This window comes from Saccopteryx bilineata, chromosome 2, assembly GCF_036850765.1.
Source record: "Saccopteryx bilineata isolate mSacBil1 chromosome 2, mSacBil1_pri_phased_curated, whole genome shotgun sequence".
NCBI lineage: Eukaryota > Metazoa > Chordata > Mammalia > Chiroptera > Emballonuridae > Saccopteryx > Saccopteryx bilineata.
Genome location: NC_089491.1, coordinates 376,099,950 through 376,113,340, shown reverse-complemented (window position 1 = coordinate 376,113,340; position 13,391 = coordinate 376,099,950). Strand labels below are relative to the sequence as shown.

Here is a 13,391-nt window from a genome sequence, read left to right as displayed (position 1 = left end):
GTCCAGTTCTGTCTAATTTGTGGCCCGGGAGCCGTCTGCCCTTCTTCCAGAATCAGTTGGTAATTTTGGATGTCTCTTTCTTAATATGATATGGGAGCATTTGGAAATAGGTCTGGGGCAAGAGGGCATTAATCAGTGAGGCCCCTGTGTCCACTGAGCCTCTCCCTCTGTGTCCCCTTGTCTCTGTGTCTGCCTCAGAGAGCAGAGTTGGGGATGTATGTGAGCTGTACCCTTTCCCAAATCTGTTCATCTTCCTAGTTCTCATTGCTGGTTCCTTCTCTGTTTCTTCGTCTATCACCTTGTTCCTCCTAAAGATGAGAGCAAGACCCAGTATTGTCCCAAGTCAGATGGAGGGAGCAGAGGAGACATGCGTGTATAATAGCATAGAAGGACTGAAGTTAAAGCTAAGGAAGAGAAGTGCCTACGGTGGAGCTGCCAGATCTGGCTGTTGATGGGGGCTGTGTGTCTCTTCTTCAAGCAAGGGTGTGCTATCTGTGGCAGGGAGTTGATTACACTGACATTCTCACGAGCCTACTTGGAAAGGATGGGGGAAAGGAAACTGGAAAGAAGGGAAAGAGGAAAGGGAGAGGCTGAGATAAGGGTGGGGGACACCCGTTGTGCCTGGGTGAGGAGGAGACCTGAGAGAAGGCATGCCTACGGCCCTGGATTACAGGCAGGCCCCCCAGAGGGTGGCACCCCCAGGCAGCTGGCAGTTCCAGGCAGGATGTGTGTTGGGAGAGGAATGGGGGGCATGCGGGGACCTGTCTCAGCCACTTCTCGTCACTGGGGCAGCTGGTGGCTTAAATCTTAATCCAGGACACCAACAAAACAATGAGTCCTGCAAACAGCTTCAGCTCTGAGCCTGGGTGGAGGGTGTGGGGCTTCTGGAAGGAGGGGGCAGTGGAGGGTCTCCTGAGGCCCTCTTTTCTCCCGGGTCACTTCATTGCCAGGTCAGCAGAGAAAGGAAATCCAAGGGATTTCAAACCTCAGCAGAATTCCCCGAGAATTTTCTCCTCTGGACTACTCAGACCCCATGGGACTGTGGCTCCAAGTAGGAGGTTCTAGGTTGTCACCATTGTTTGGAGGAACTGAGGGGCCATCACTGGCCTTCTAATCCCATGCTAGAATTCCAGCTAGACCTCCTGGACTGGGGTTGTCCAGCTTTAACCTGGACCCTTGCAAGGACAGGGAGTTCATAGCCTTATCCGGACAGTTTTTCAGATAAACATGTGAGAATGGTCACCTTGGCCCGGAGCGTCATTCAACTTCCTTGTATCTATCTCCCAGGTGGCTCTGTCCCCTGGGGCTTGTATGATGCAAGCCTATTACCTCTGTCATATTTTTCTTTAATTTTTCCAACCCCCGGCAGAATTCTCTAGGATAGTGCTAGGCACAAGGCAGGCTTCCTTCCACCAGATGTGTGACCACCAGATGTGTGAACAGGAGACTGGATAGATACACAATGGAATTTTTTTTTACGTGAAAGAGAGAGAGATAAGACAGGAAGGGAGAGAGATGAGAAGCATCAACTCGTAGTTGTGTCACTTTAGTTGTTCATTGCTTGCTTCTCTTACGTGCCTTGACCGGGGTCTCCAGCTGAGCCAGTGACCTCTTGCTCAAGCCAGTGACCTTGGGCTTCAAGCCAGCGACCTTGGGCTTCAAGCCAGCGATCATCGGATCAGGTTGATGATCCCACACTCAACCCCATGACCTTGGGCTCAAGCCAGCAATCATTGGATCAGGTTGATAATCCCACACTCAAGCCAGCGACTCTGAGCTCAAGCTGGTGAATTTGTGCTCAAGGCGGATGAACCCGCGCTCAAGCCAGCAACCTCGGGATTTCGAACCTGGGTCCTCAGTGTCCCAGGTTGACACTCTATCCACTGCGCCACCACTGCTCAGGCAATGGAATTTCTTATCATCAGTACGTATGAGTGGTAAATCTGAGCTTTCTCTAGTTATTAGACAGGGAAGAAAAGGGGACTGAACAGTAAAGTGGGGGCTCCTCACCCCAGAACTGGTGGTCTTTCCTCTGCACCCAACCTCACCTTTCTTTCCAGTGCCAAGGAGGAGTGAGGGATTGAGGACTGTTTAGGGTGAGGATGAAGGAACTTCCTGTAGTCTGAGGGTTAGTTTAGGCTGCCAAAAGTGGGAGGGGTTGTAGGACCCCCAAGGGAGGTCTCCTGGCTTTTCACGAGGCACTCGGCTGCCATCTTCTCCAGTCTTCCCTCTGCCTCTCTGTGAACGCATCTCTCTGACACCCTCCTTTCCCTCTCCGTGTCTGAGCAGGGGACCTGAAGGGAACCTCCCTCAGGCACTGTCTGTTCTCTTCTCCTTCCTGCCCCAGAAACAGTCCTGTGTGTCCCCAAACCCGTCTTCAGACATCCTCTGCCATGTCATCCCGGGAATCCCAAGTATTCCAGTGGGTCGGCCAGAGGGCAGTGAAGTGTCCCCCGACCCCACCCGGTTTCTCACTCAGTTCAGACGAACCAGCCAGGCCTCTAAGCTGGGCTCTGAAGCCTCAGGAAGTCCTGTCAGTTGTCTGGTGTTCAGTCCACTCCCTTGTGGCTCTTAGTCCCCTACCGGTTCCCGTTGCTGCTCATGAAGGATGTGTGTGGGCCAGTCCGTCTGTGCATGTGTATGTCTGTATGCGTGGCATTTGTTGTGTGCATGAAACTGATTATGTGCAACTGTGTGTGCACCTGTCTGCATGCCCACAAAAGAGTGTGTATGTGTATTCATCTGATGGGTGCACTTTGCACATGAGCGTGCTTGTCTGGATGTTGTGGTGTGTCCTGTGTGCATGAGTGCGTGGGGATATATATGTCTGTGTCTGTATGTATGTGTCTATCTGTGTGCACATGTGCGGTTGTGCGGCGGCAGGAATGAGCTCAGACAGCATCGAGCAGTGTGTGTCCAGTACTGGCACATAGTAGGTGCTCAGTGAACGTTTGGTGAACTGAACTGAACCAACGCCTGACTCACTGCAGTGAGTTATTTCCTTGGAGGCAAAGGTATCATGAGGGGATTGAGAGGAAAGAAAAAAGGAAACAGCTGTTGGGCTGTGAGGGTGACAGAGGAAGGAAGGGCTGAGGAAGAGGTCAGGGGCAGGGGAGGGTGCCTGGGACCCCATGGAGCGCGTCCAACCCCTCTCAGGTCCTCCGGGCTGCAGGAAACAGTGTGCAGATTGGGGACCGTGGGCCACGTCGCACTCACCCATCTCCCTGTGCTCCCACAGCTGCCACTGGGCCCGAAAGATGGGTGTTCTCCTGGGCACCCCCTCCCCTGGCAGGGGCCGCGGACGCTGCGGCTACACAAAAGTCTCCAGGATGGCTTTGGTTTCACCCTGCGCCACTTCATCGTGTACCCACCCGAGTCCGCCGTGCACTGCAGCCTGAAGGTACGCCCGGCTCGCCCATGTCCTGGCCCGTCTGGAGGAAGCCTCGGCGGGGAGAGGAGGCTGCTTTGCACCATCCCCTCACTCTGCCGTCCTTCCTCTGCATCCGGGGTCAATTCCATCTGCTTAGGAGGAGGGGACGGGTGGCTGGTTCAGATCAGGGAACCTAGAAGTCCTTCTTCTGCATCCGGGGTCAATTCCATCTGCTTAGGAGGAGGGGACGGGTGGCTGGTTCAGGACAGGGAACCTAGAAGTCCTTCCTCTGCATCCTGGGTCAGTTCCATCTGCTTAGGAGGAGGGGAGGGGTGGCTGGTTCAGGACAGGGAACCTAGAAGTCCTTCCTCTGCATCCGGGGTCAATTCCATCTGCTTAGGAGGAGGGGAGGGGTGACTGGCTCAGGACAGGGAACCTAGAAGTCCTTCCTCTGCATCCGGGGTCAATTCCATCTGCTTAGGAGGAGGGGAGGGGTGGCTGGTTCAGGACAGGGAACCTAGAAGTCCTTCCTCTGCATCCGGGGTCAATTTCATCTGCTTAGGAGGAGGGGAGGGGTGGCTGGTTCAGGACAGGGAACCTAGAAGTCCTTCTTCTGCATCCGGGGTCAATTCCATCTGCTTAGGAGGAGGGGAGGGGTGGCTGGTTCAGGACAGGGAACCTAGAAGTCCTTCCTCTGCATCCGGGGTCAGTTCCATCTGCTTAGGAGGAGGGGAGGGGTGGCTGGTTCAGGACAGGGAACCTAGAAGTCCTTCCTCTGCATCCGGGGTCAGTTCCATCTGCTTAGGAGGAGGGGAGGGGTGGCTGGTTCAGGACAGGGAACCGAGAAGCGGGGGAGCCAGGATGCTCATCGCACCTCAGACTCTTGGTCTCTGGAAGGTGAACTACCTGCTCGGAGAGATCCAGTCCTAGGGCCCCTTGTCCACTGGCCACTTCTGAGCTGGGCTTGTTGCTTCCTGTCCTCCTGAGCTCTCAGTGAGTCTGTCCTACACACCTCTGGAACCCCTCCCGAGCACCCCAGACCCACGCCAGCCTCAGCTCTCCGTGCTGGGAAGAGCCCTGGGCTGGGATGAGAGAGACCTGGGTTCAGCCTGGTGTGCCTCCTAACTCACTGTGGAGCTAGCTCCGGGCTGCATTTTTCCTGCTGTAACCCGAGGGCATTTCTCTACTTGACCCCTGAGGGTTCTTCTGGCCCCCATTTAAATGTCAAGTTCTCTGAGTCCAAGAACCAGGTGTGCAGGAGCAACACATGAAGGGCCCTAGGTGGGAACCAGGCAATGAGCCTGGACCTCTCCTTCCCCCAGGGCAGGGACCAGCCGGCACAGCTGATGGGGGACTCTCCCTTGGGGAACTTGGTCCCACTTGCGAGAGAACAGAGGCATTGGATTTCACTGCCTGCATTTGTGTGCTTGCACGGCTCTTTGTGGGCACATGTGCATGCACAGTATACTGGTCATATACACACGTGTGTGCATCTACACATGTGCATATTGGTGCCTGTAAATACAGGTCATGTGTATATGGCTGTGCAGCTCTCCTTGCCCGTATCTGAATGGGGCGGGGGCGCTGCATAAACTATGCTCACTGGCTGCAGCTCTGTGTCTGAGTGTAACTGGGGGCTGATGGTGTGTGGGAGGGGCTCTGTCCCACCCTGTGATGCCCAAGGACGCCAGCCCCCTAGTTTCCTTAGAACCTTCAGTCCTTTCTTCCCTCCTTTTCCAGAATGCCCCTCCTTCCTGGCCGCTGCCAGCTTCTCTCAGATGTCCCTGCTGAGGGGTGAAAAAGTCAAAAACAGCCTGAGTGGTCTAGTTGGGTGGTGGACCTGTCTCCGAGACACCTAGCTCACATAGGGTGCCGGAAGACTGCAGGGTGGGGTAAGCCAGGGACAGGCTCCGTTCCCTTTCCGGAACCTGCCCAGGATTGGGAGCCTGCAGGGCGCTCAGCCGTCCACATGCATCTGTCTGCCTCTGCCACCGGCTCCCTGTGCTGTCAGCTCATATCGGCGGGCACGCACCCCACATGGGAGGGCCGGGGCAGAGGGACTCTCTAGCAGTGCCCAGAGGCCTTCCTGTTCTGACTGGCATGCCAGAGTCCTGTGTTCCAGTCCTGGGTCTGCTCCTGAGTATCTGAGTGGACCTGGACAAGTTCATCTGTAAAATGGCTGATCTTTGGAGAGGGTTAGACAAGATGACTCCAAAGGTCCGGTCCAGCTCTGAAATGCCACAACCTGCTGGCCCGTTGTGTCTCTCTGACCTTCTCCCTTTCTTTCATTTCTATTTCTTCCCCCAATCCCGTTGTGTCTCTCTGACCTTCTCCCTTTCTTTCACTTCTATTTCTTCCCCCAATCCAGGGCCCTTCCCCCTCACTCAGCTCTGGCGATCCCAGAGGCCTCCCAAATAGGCCCCCTTGACTCAGTTTCATAGCCCTGCACCTGGATGCCAGAATCCTCTTCTCTAACTGGAATTTTCACATCTACTCTCTCCCACACAAGGACCTTCCCTGGCTCCCTCTTTCTCTCATTTCAGACTTGGATGTTTTAGTCTGACTTCCATGGCTTGCTGGTGTGGATTTCCTTTCTCTTCCGGCTCAGTTGATTCAGTCTGACATAGGCCTGCTTATTTCTGATACCAGGCGCCTGCATACTCCACTTCCCTCACCCAGAACACCTTCCAGGCCTTAAAATCCCCTCCCCCAGGGGGACAGTAATCAGGCCTTCCCCTCCCATTCTCTAAGAACTGATAGCCACTGTTTGCACTGGTCATGCCTGCTTATCTGTGATGTCTGGGTTCTCTCTGTGTGTCAGTATGTTTGGTTCAAGCTCCCTAAGGGAAAGGGTCACGGGTCTCCCATTGGAATGGGGGCTTTCGGATAGCTGAGATGTCGCTGTGGTACGATCAGCACGAGAGAGGGCTCGGGTCATTGGGGAATCATGGCTGGCAGTCCCTATAAACACTCCTTCTGCCCCCTCCAGGCACTGGGCTATTTGAAAAAGATAAGAGGGTATAGACGGTTGGCTGAGGTAGATTGACGAGGCCCGCCCAGGTGGAGCTGGGCCTCCCTCCCTCTGTGCTGCTGAGGTCTGGACTAAAGACCAACGCCCATCTCTCTGTCCCCTGCAGGAGGAAGAGAATGGAGGCCGAGGAGGAGGTAAGGAGTGGCGAGGGGCGAGCCCAGGGGCTGGGGCAGAGCCGGGACTCATCCTCCAGCTTCTGCTTCTCTCCCGCTCCCCCAAGTCAGCCTGGATTTTGCTGTGCCCCTCACCCTCGACTGCTGTTCCTGTCTTTGTCTTTTCTGTGTGGCCACTCTGGGCATCTGCTCACTCTCTATCCTCCCTCTCTTTTCTCACATTGCTCTCTCTCTGGGCCTTTCTGTTTCACACTGGAGTCGGCACCTGGGGAGCAGGTTGGTTTCTAAGTCCAGGCCCCTGCCCTGGAGTGACTCCCAGCCTAAAAGGAGGCATAAACAGGGGCCGCAGGGCCTGGGGACTGCTGGGAGGGCGCAGCTGAGCAGGGCTGACCTTGCAGAGAGAGACACTGGGGTTCTTTGGGGCATAAGGGAGCCCTGAAATATTTATCTTTTTTTTTTGTATTTTTTTTTCCCGAAGTTAGAAGCAGGGAGGCTGTCAGACTCCTGCATGCGCCCAACTGGGATCCACCCGGTGTGCCCACCGGGGGGCGATGCTCTGCCCATCTGGGGCATTGCTCCGTTGTGGCTGGAACAATTCTAGCACCTGAAGCAGAGGCCATGGAGCCATCCTCAGTGCCCAGACCAACTTTGCTCGAATGGAGCCTTGGCTGCAGGAGGGGAAGAGACAGATAGAGAGAAAGGGGAGGGGGAAGAGTGGAGAAGCAGATGGGCGCTTCTCCTGTGTGCTCTAGCTGGGAATCGAACCCGGGACTTGCGCACACCGGGCCGACGCTCTACTGCTGAGCCAACCAGCCAGGGTCTCTTTATCTTTTTCTTTTCTTTTTTTTTTCTTTTTCTTTTTTTTTTTTTTTTTGTATTTTTCTGAAGCTGGAAACGGGGAGAGACAGTCAGACAGACTCCCGCATGTGCCCGACCGGGATCCACCCGGCACGCCCACCAGGGGGCGACGCTCTGCCCACCAGGGGGCGATGCTCTGCCCCTCCGGGGCGTCGCTCTGTTGCTACCAGAGCCACTCTAGCGCCTGGGGCAGAGGCCAAGGAGCCATCCCCAGCGCCCGGGCCATCTTTGCTCCAATGGAGCCTCGGCTGCGGGAGGGGAAGAGAGAGACAGAGAGGAAGGAGAGGGGGAGGGGTGGAGAAGCAGATGGGCACCTCTCCTGTGTGCCCTGGCTGGGAATCGAACCCGGGACTTTTGCATGCCAGGCCGACGCTCTACCACTGAGCCAACCGGCCAGGGCCTCTTTATCTTTTTCAATATGAGCCTACATCCCCTGGCTGTCACCTTGCTATTTCAGAGCCCCTCACTGGCACCTAGGTTCCCCAGGGTATTCAAGGCAAAACTCCTTGAACAGGCAGCCTTCCTTCTCTGCCACTGGGGTTTCTGCTGGGAAGCCACGGGGACACCGTGTCCCTGAGTCCCCGTTATAGAGGCCTGTGGTGGAGGCCCCCCCCCTAACTGATGGAGACAGGAGCAGAAGAGTATTGCTGGGGTGTAATGTGATGTCGAAAGTGTGGGTGTTGGGTGTCTGTGAATGCCAGGGCCTTTCTGCAGCCCCCCTAGTCTGTGGGTGTGGGCATCTCTGTGTATGGGGTCTCTCCCCCTGCTGGTATATCCGCAGGGCTTATACAGCCTCTTTTATTGTACCCTTTCCTTCATCTTGTGACTTGTGTGTGTATCTGTCTGTCCCACCAGACAGTGAGCTAAGAAGGGGAAGGACCATGTCTCTGTCTTTCTAAACCTACTTTTAGCTCAGTGCTGGGACGCAGGAGGCATACGGAGCAACTCTGCATCTGTCTGGTTCTCGTTCTCCCAGGAGTGCGTCTTCCTGTCTGGTCCTGGGCATCTCTGTGCCCCTGTGGATGTTGTGTGGGTCTCTGTTTGTGTTCGTATGAGTGTGATTATCCTCTGAGTGTGTGTCCTCTGTGTGTGTAGCTGTGCATGGGTGTGACCTTCAGCAGCTCCCCCAGCTAACCTGGCTGATGCTCACCAGGACCCTCCCGCCGGCACCGCCTGGAGCCCATGGACACCATCTTTGTCAAGAATGTGAAGGACGAGGGCCCTGCCCACAGGGCCGGGCTTCGCAGAGGTGAGCTGTCCCAGTTTTCGGGCCCACGGCACCCCTCTGTGCCTCTTCTCCCTGCCCTCTGGTTAGGATGGGATCCTTGCACCTAGGTGTTAGGGAGGCTCCTGTCACCCACTGTCATCCCTGCCAGGTACAAGGATTCTCAGGTGGGGCCACTGATACACCTTGGCCTCCTCACACATGGCCTTGCCCTTTGTCCCCAGGAGACCGGCTGGTGAAGGTGAATGGGGAGAGCGTCATTGGGAAGACCTACTCCCAGGTCATAGCTCTGATCCAGAACAGGTGAGCGCCCCCTGCCTCTCTTCACCCGCGCTGGTTCCTGCCCAGTGACTGGTCCCTGCACACCCCACCCCCTTGGCCCTGGGGCTGCCCTGGCGACCAGAGTCCCTGTTCTCCCAGAACCCGGTTGCCTCAGCCGGTCCTGACCCCCTGCCCTGTCTCTGTAGCGATGATACTCTGGAGCTCTCCATCATGCCCAAGGATGAGGACATCCTGCAGCTGGTGAGTCCTGCCCTGTAGCCTGAGGTGGAGGACTCCTAGGGCCTGGGGGCAGGATGTAGCCCTTCTCCTTGGGCTTCACCCCTGTGCCGCCCCTCTGGGAGGCAGAGAAGAGAGTGGAGGGGGCAGCACCAGCCTGGCATTGCCCCATCGGGGATGCCAGGCCCATCCCTGGGCTGGGGCCGGTTGTTGCTTCATTGAGGGCTGTTCTGTGTTGGGAGTGGGGGAGGCACGGGCCTTGGCAGACAGGATTCCTGCCAGGGTATCTGCAAGGAGGGTGGCCCAGCGGGCCCCACCAGACTGGCACGTTCTTGTCAGCTCCCGTGAGGCACCTGTCGTCCACACCCTCTCCCTGCCTGGCCCCAGTGAGTGTGTCTCCTGTAGCTGTGTTCATACAGCACACCCCACCCCACTGCACTGTCTGTGCTCTCATTCACACCAGACACCATGCACCACTCCACACACAAGCAGAACATGCCGGAGACCCTGCCACACAACACAGCCACTCAGCACCCTTGCATCTAGCATGTCACACACTGCGTGATGCACACACAGAATGCACCCAGCACACCACAGACCAGCACACACACACCTCTCGGTGCTGCATACAGACCCCCTTAAATGCCACAGTACACCACAAACATTACAGCGGCATAACACACTCCTCAGTATCTCCGTTTCCTACAACACAACACATATACAGTGTATCGCAACACACATACTTGAACTTCTTACTACCAGTACCTGAACACTCACTGACATCACACATTCTCCCTATTGTCCCACAAACCCTATATACCCTATAGGGTCCCTATATACCCACAAACATCACGGCATGCTCCAGCCCAACACAGGGGCCAGCACTCACCAATATCGTGCTAACCACGCGTTACACAGTCACGATGTGCGGTCCAAACACCTCCCCTTCAGCTCACCTAGAACTCGGCACTGGGCCCTGCAGATAGCACGGGCATTGCAGGCAGCGCATTCTGCACTCACATGTGTACCTGTTTACCTCACATACTCCGTGCACACGTACACATGTGCTGTCACAGACAGCGCGTGCTGTCTCTCTCTGTGCCCCATTTCCAGCCCTGACCCAAAGTCCAGGGCAGTCCTCTGTGCCCAGGACCCAGTTCACTGGTCTCATGGGTCCCAGCCGGATGCCAGCTTGCTTGCCCCCAAGGTCACTGCCCCCTCCCGCCAGGGGAGGGTGGAGTGCCAAGCCCAGGAGGCCCTGAGAGCCACCGTGTTGGCTTCTGCCCTGGACATGTTCTCACAATCACTGTAATCATAGTGCCATGCCTGGCACCATGCCCCTAAGGGAGCTTCCACCCCTGACCTCAGTTGTCCCCTTGCCATTCCTGGCGAGGGGGAGGCAAAGATGGGGACCCAAAAGGTGCACTGCTCCCCCCAAGTCTCAAAGGCCCTGCCCATACACCCCAAGGCTGAGGCTGGGCAAACTATGGGAGGGGTCCACAGGGTAGGACTTAGGGCGTGTCCTCCCACTCCCTTTTCAGCTGGAGGGGGGCAAAAAATGGGGAGGCAGCAGCCTGGAGCTCTGTTACCCAGGCCCGGGTGGGCAGCCCCTGATGTCAGCATCTGGGGACCTCCGCTGGCCACCCCTATCCCCGCCGGCCCGAGGGTGGGGCCCAGGCATTCCTGTGGTTGGGAGCCAAGGCTGGAGGCCAATAGGGCCGCGGCAGCCGCTGACGCCACCGCCGACGCTGCGAGGCCCCTCCACACCCATCCTTCCCTCCCTCCTCCTCCCGCCAGCCCAGAGAGCCGGTGGGGGCCGAGGGCAGCCGCTGGGAGGGCAGACCGGAGGGGGGGCAACCGGCGCAGCGGTCAGTGGGGGTTAGCAGGGTGGGGGAGGGTAGAGGCTGGCAGGATGCTGGCGCCACCGCCACCGGCGTGATGCGGGGAGCCCGCAGAGCCGGCAGGATGGCAGGAAAGAGAGGTATGTGTGTCCCTGGCCCGGGAGTGTTGGTCCGAACGGGGCTGAGTGTGTGGGGGTGTGGTTTAGCTCGTTTCATCACATGGTGTGTGTGCTCAGGACTGGAGGTGTAGTTATTTGTGCGTGTGTCTCATTGTGTTTCGCTATGTATGTGTGAGTGTGTCTCTGGGTGTGTATTTTCCTGTGTCTCCTGTGCTGTGATGTGTATATGTGCGTGTGTGTTTTTGGTTTCTCCCTCCCACCCTTTGATACTTCACCCTGAGCTAGGCCCCCAGGCGGCCCCTTGAGGGTCACGCTAGCGCAGGGCCACAGGCCGCTGTCCCTGGGGGATGCCTCCTTTTTTGGCCGGCCTGGGCACTGGCCCTGTCACTCCTCAGCCATGCAGCGTCAGCCTCAGCTCCCTGAGCCAAATTCCAGGCCTCTAGTGGCAGAAGGTGGCCCAAGGCCCCTCAGCCAGTCTGGCCCCTCCCCCATCCTGGCCCAGAGGGAGCAAGAGGTGAGCTAGTTCCTCCTCAGCCCAGTGGTCCAAGAATCAGACCCCCAGCTTCCCACCCAGGGGACAGTGGGACGGCTGGGCTTGCCAGTGGCCCACCCCAACACCCCTCCCTAGACACACCCCTTAATCGGCTTCCTTCTGTTATCTGCCACCTTAACTGGTCTCTGGTGGGGCTTCCCAGCTCCGCCCAAGGGGCTGTGGGCACTGTTGGACATAAGGAAACAGGGAGGCAGCTGAGGCCAGCATGGGGGGAGGACCCGAGAAAACAGATGTTGGAATGTTTGTGGCTAAAGGCAGTCCTTGTCATAAGTCTTAGAGAAATCCTGGCTCTTTCCCCAGTGAGTGAGTGAGTGTGTGTGTGTATGTGTGTGTGTGTGTGTGTGTGTGTCTGTGTCTGTGTGTAACTCTCAAGGGCCTCGTATTTCTGTCCCCCACCCCACTCTCTTTGGAGTACACCTTCCTACCCCCACCCACTCAAGACTCCTCCGGCTGGGTCTTCTCCCTTCAGGCCCTTCTCTGTCATCCTGAACTCTCAGGGCTGCTATAGCCCTGCCCTGGGGCACCTGCCAGCTCTGCTCACCTGCCTCTGTCCCCCACCAGGCCTACTCCCAGGATGCCTACCTGAAGGGGAACCAGCCATATTCTGGAGAGGCCCAGAGCATACCAGAGCCGCCCCCGATCTGCTACCCTCGAAAGACCTACGCCCCACCAGCCCGGGTCTCCGCCTGGGCCACTATGGTGCCTGAGCCCCTGTCAGCACTGCCCAGTGACCCCCGGAGTCTTGCTGTCTGGAGTGACCCGGGGCCCCGCGTCCCATCTGCTGCCCGTGCCCATTTGGACAACCCCTCCTTGGGGATGAGCCAGCCCCGCCCCAGCCCTGGTGCCTTCCCCCACCTTCCCTCAGAGCCCCGGACACCCCGTGCCTTCCCGGAGACTGGCAGCCGGGTGCCCCCAAGCAGACTGGAGTGCCAGCAGGCCTTGTCACACTGGCTGTCGAACCAGGTACCCCGCAGGGCGGGGGAGAGACGGTGCCCTGCCATGCCCCCTAGGGCCCGCAGCGCCTCCCAGGACCGATTGGAGGATGTGACTGCTCGCCACCCATGGCCCTGCTCCACCTCCCAGGGTGCCTTGAGCCAGCTGGGCCAGGAGGGCTGGCACCGCGCTCGCTCTGACGACTACCTGAGCCGGGCCACCCACTCAGCTGAGGCACTGGGACCAGGGACACTGGTGTCACCCAGCTTCGAGCGCTGTGGCTGGGCTTCCCAACGTCCATCTTCCCGCACTCCTGCCTGCCCACCCAGAGACCTGCCTGGGCCCCAGGCCCCACCCCCACCCGGTCTGCAGGGCCTGGATGATATGGGGTACGTCGGGTACCGGAGCTACAGTCCGTCATTCCAGCGCCGGACTGGCCTCCTACATGCACTCTCCTTCCGGGACTCCCCCTTTGGGGGGCTGCCCACTTTCAACTTGGCCCAGTCCTCTGCGCCGTTTCTGCCAGAGGCCTCGGAAGCACCCAGGGTTGTCCGGCCAGAACCCAGCACCCGGGCCCTGGAGCCTCCCACTGAGGAGCGTCGCGACGAGGTGGTCCTGAGGCAGAAGCCTCCGACAGGCCGCAAGGTCCAGATGCCCCCTGCAAGACAGATGAATCGTGGGTTTGGTGATGAGTCCCCAGAGCCAGAGACCAGCGGGCGAGGGGAACGCCTGGGCAGGAAGGTGGCCCCTTTGGCCACTACAGAAGACTCTCTGGCTTCCATCCCCTTCATTGGTGAGTGATGGTGTAGGGGGCCGTCTTGGGAGACTTGGTTGTCTGCGCCCACCCACC

At 57.9% G+C, this 13,391-nt stretch overlaps 1 protein-coding gene across 5 annotated transcripts in view; it reads left to right on the top strand.

Moving 5' to 3' along the window:
- The window catches only part of ARHGAP23 (Rho GTPase activating protein 23), a 79,693-nt gene that overhangs the window by 31,663 nt on the left and 34,639 nt on the right, over positions 1-13,391 (top strand). For 4 of the 5 annotated variants that reach the window (XM_066263802.1, XM_066263804.1, XM_066263801.1 and 1 more), the window contains exons 2-7: positions 3,239-3,400; positions 6,508-6,535; positions 8,526-8,621; positions 8,822-8,900; positions 9,065-9,119; positions 12,170-13,334. In XM_066263802.1, the coding sequence (XP_066119899.1) occupies positions 3,239-3,400; positions 6,508-6,535; positions 8,526-8,621; positions 8,822-8,900; positions 9,065-9,119; positions 12,170-13,334 (1,585 nt within the window). Of the gene's footprint in view, positions 1-3,238; positions 3,401-6,507; positions 6,536-8,525; positions 8,622-8,821; positions 8,901-9,064; positions 9,120-10,970; positions 11,077-12,169; positions 13,335-13,391 lie in introns of those variants that run through there. The other variant, XM_066263805.1, reaches the window with a different exon arrangement.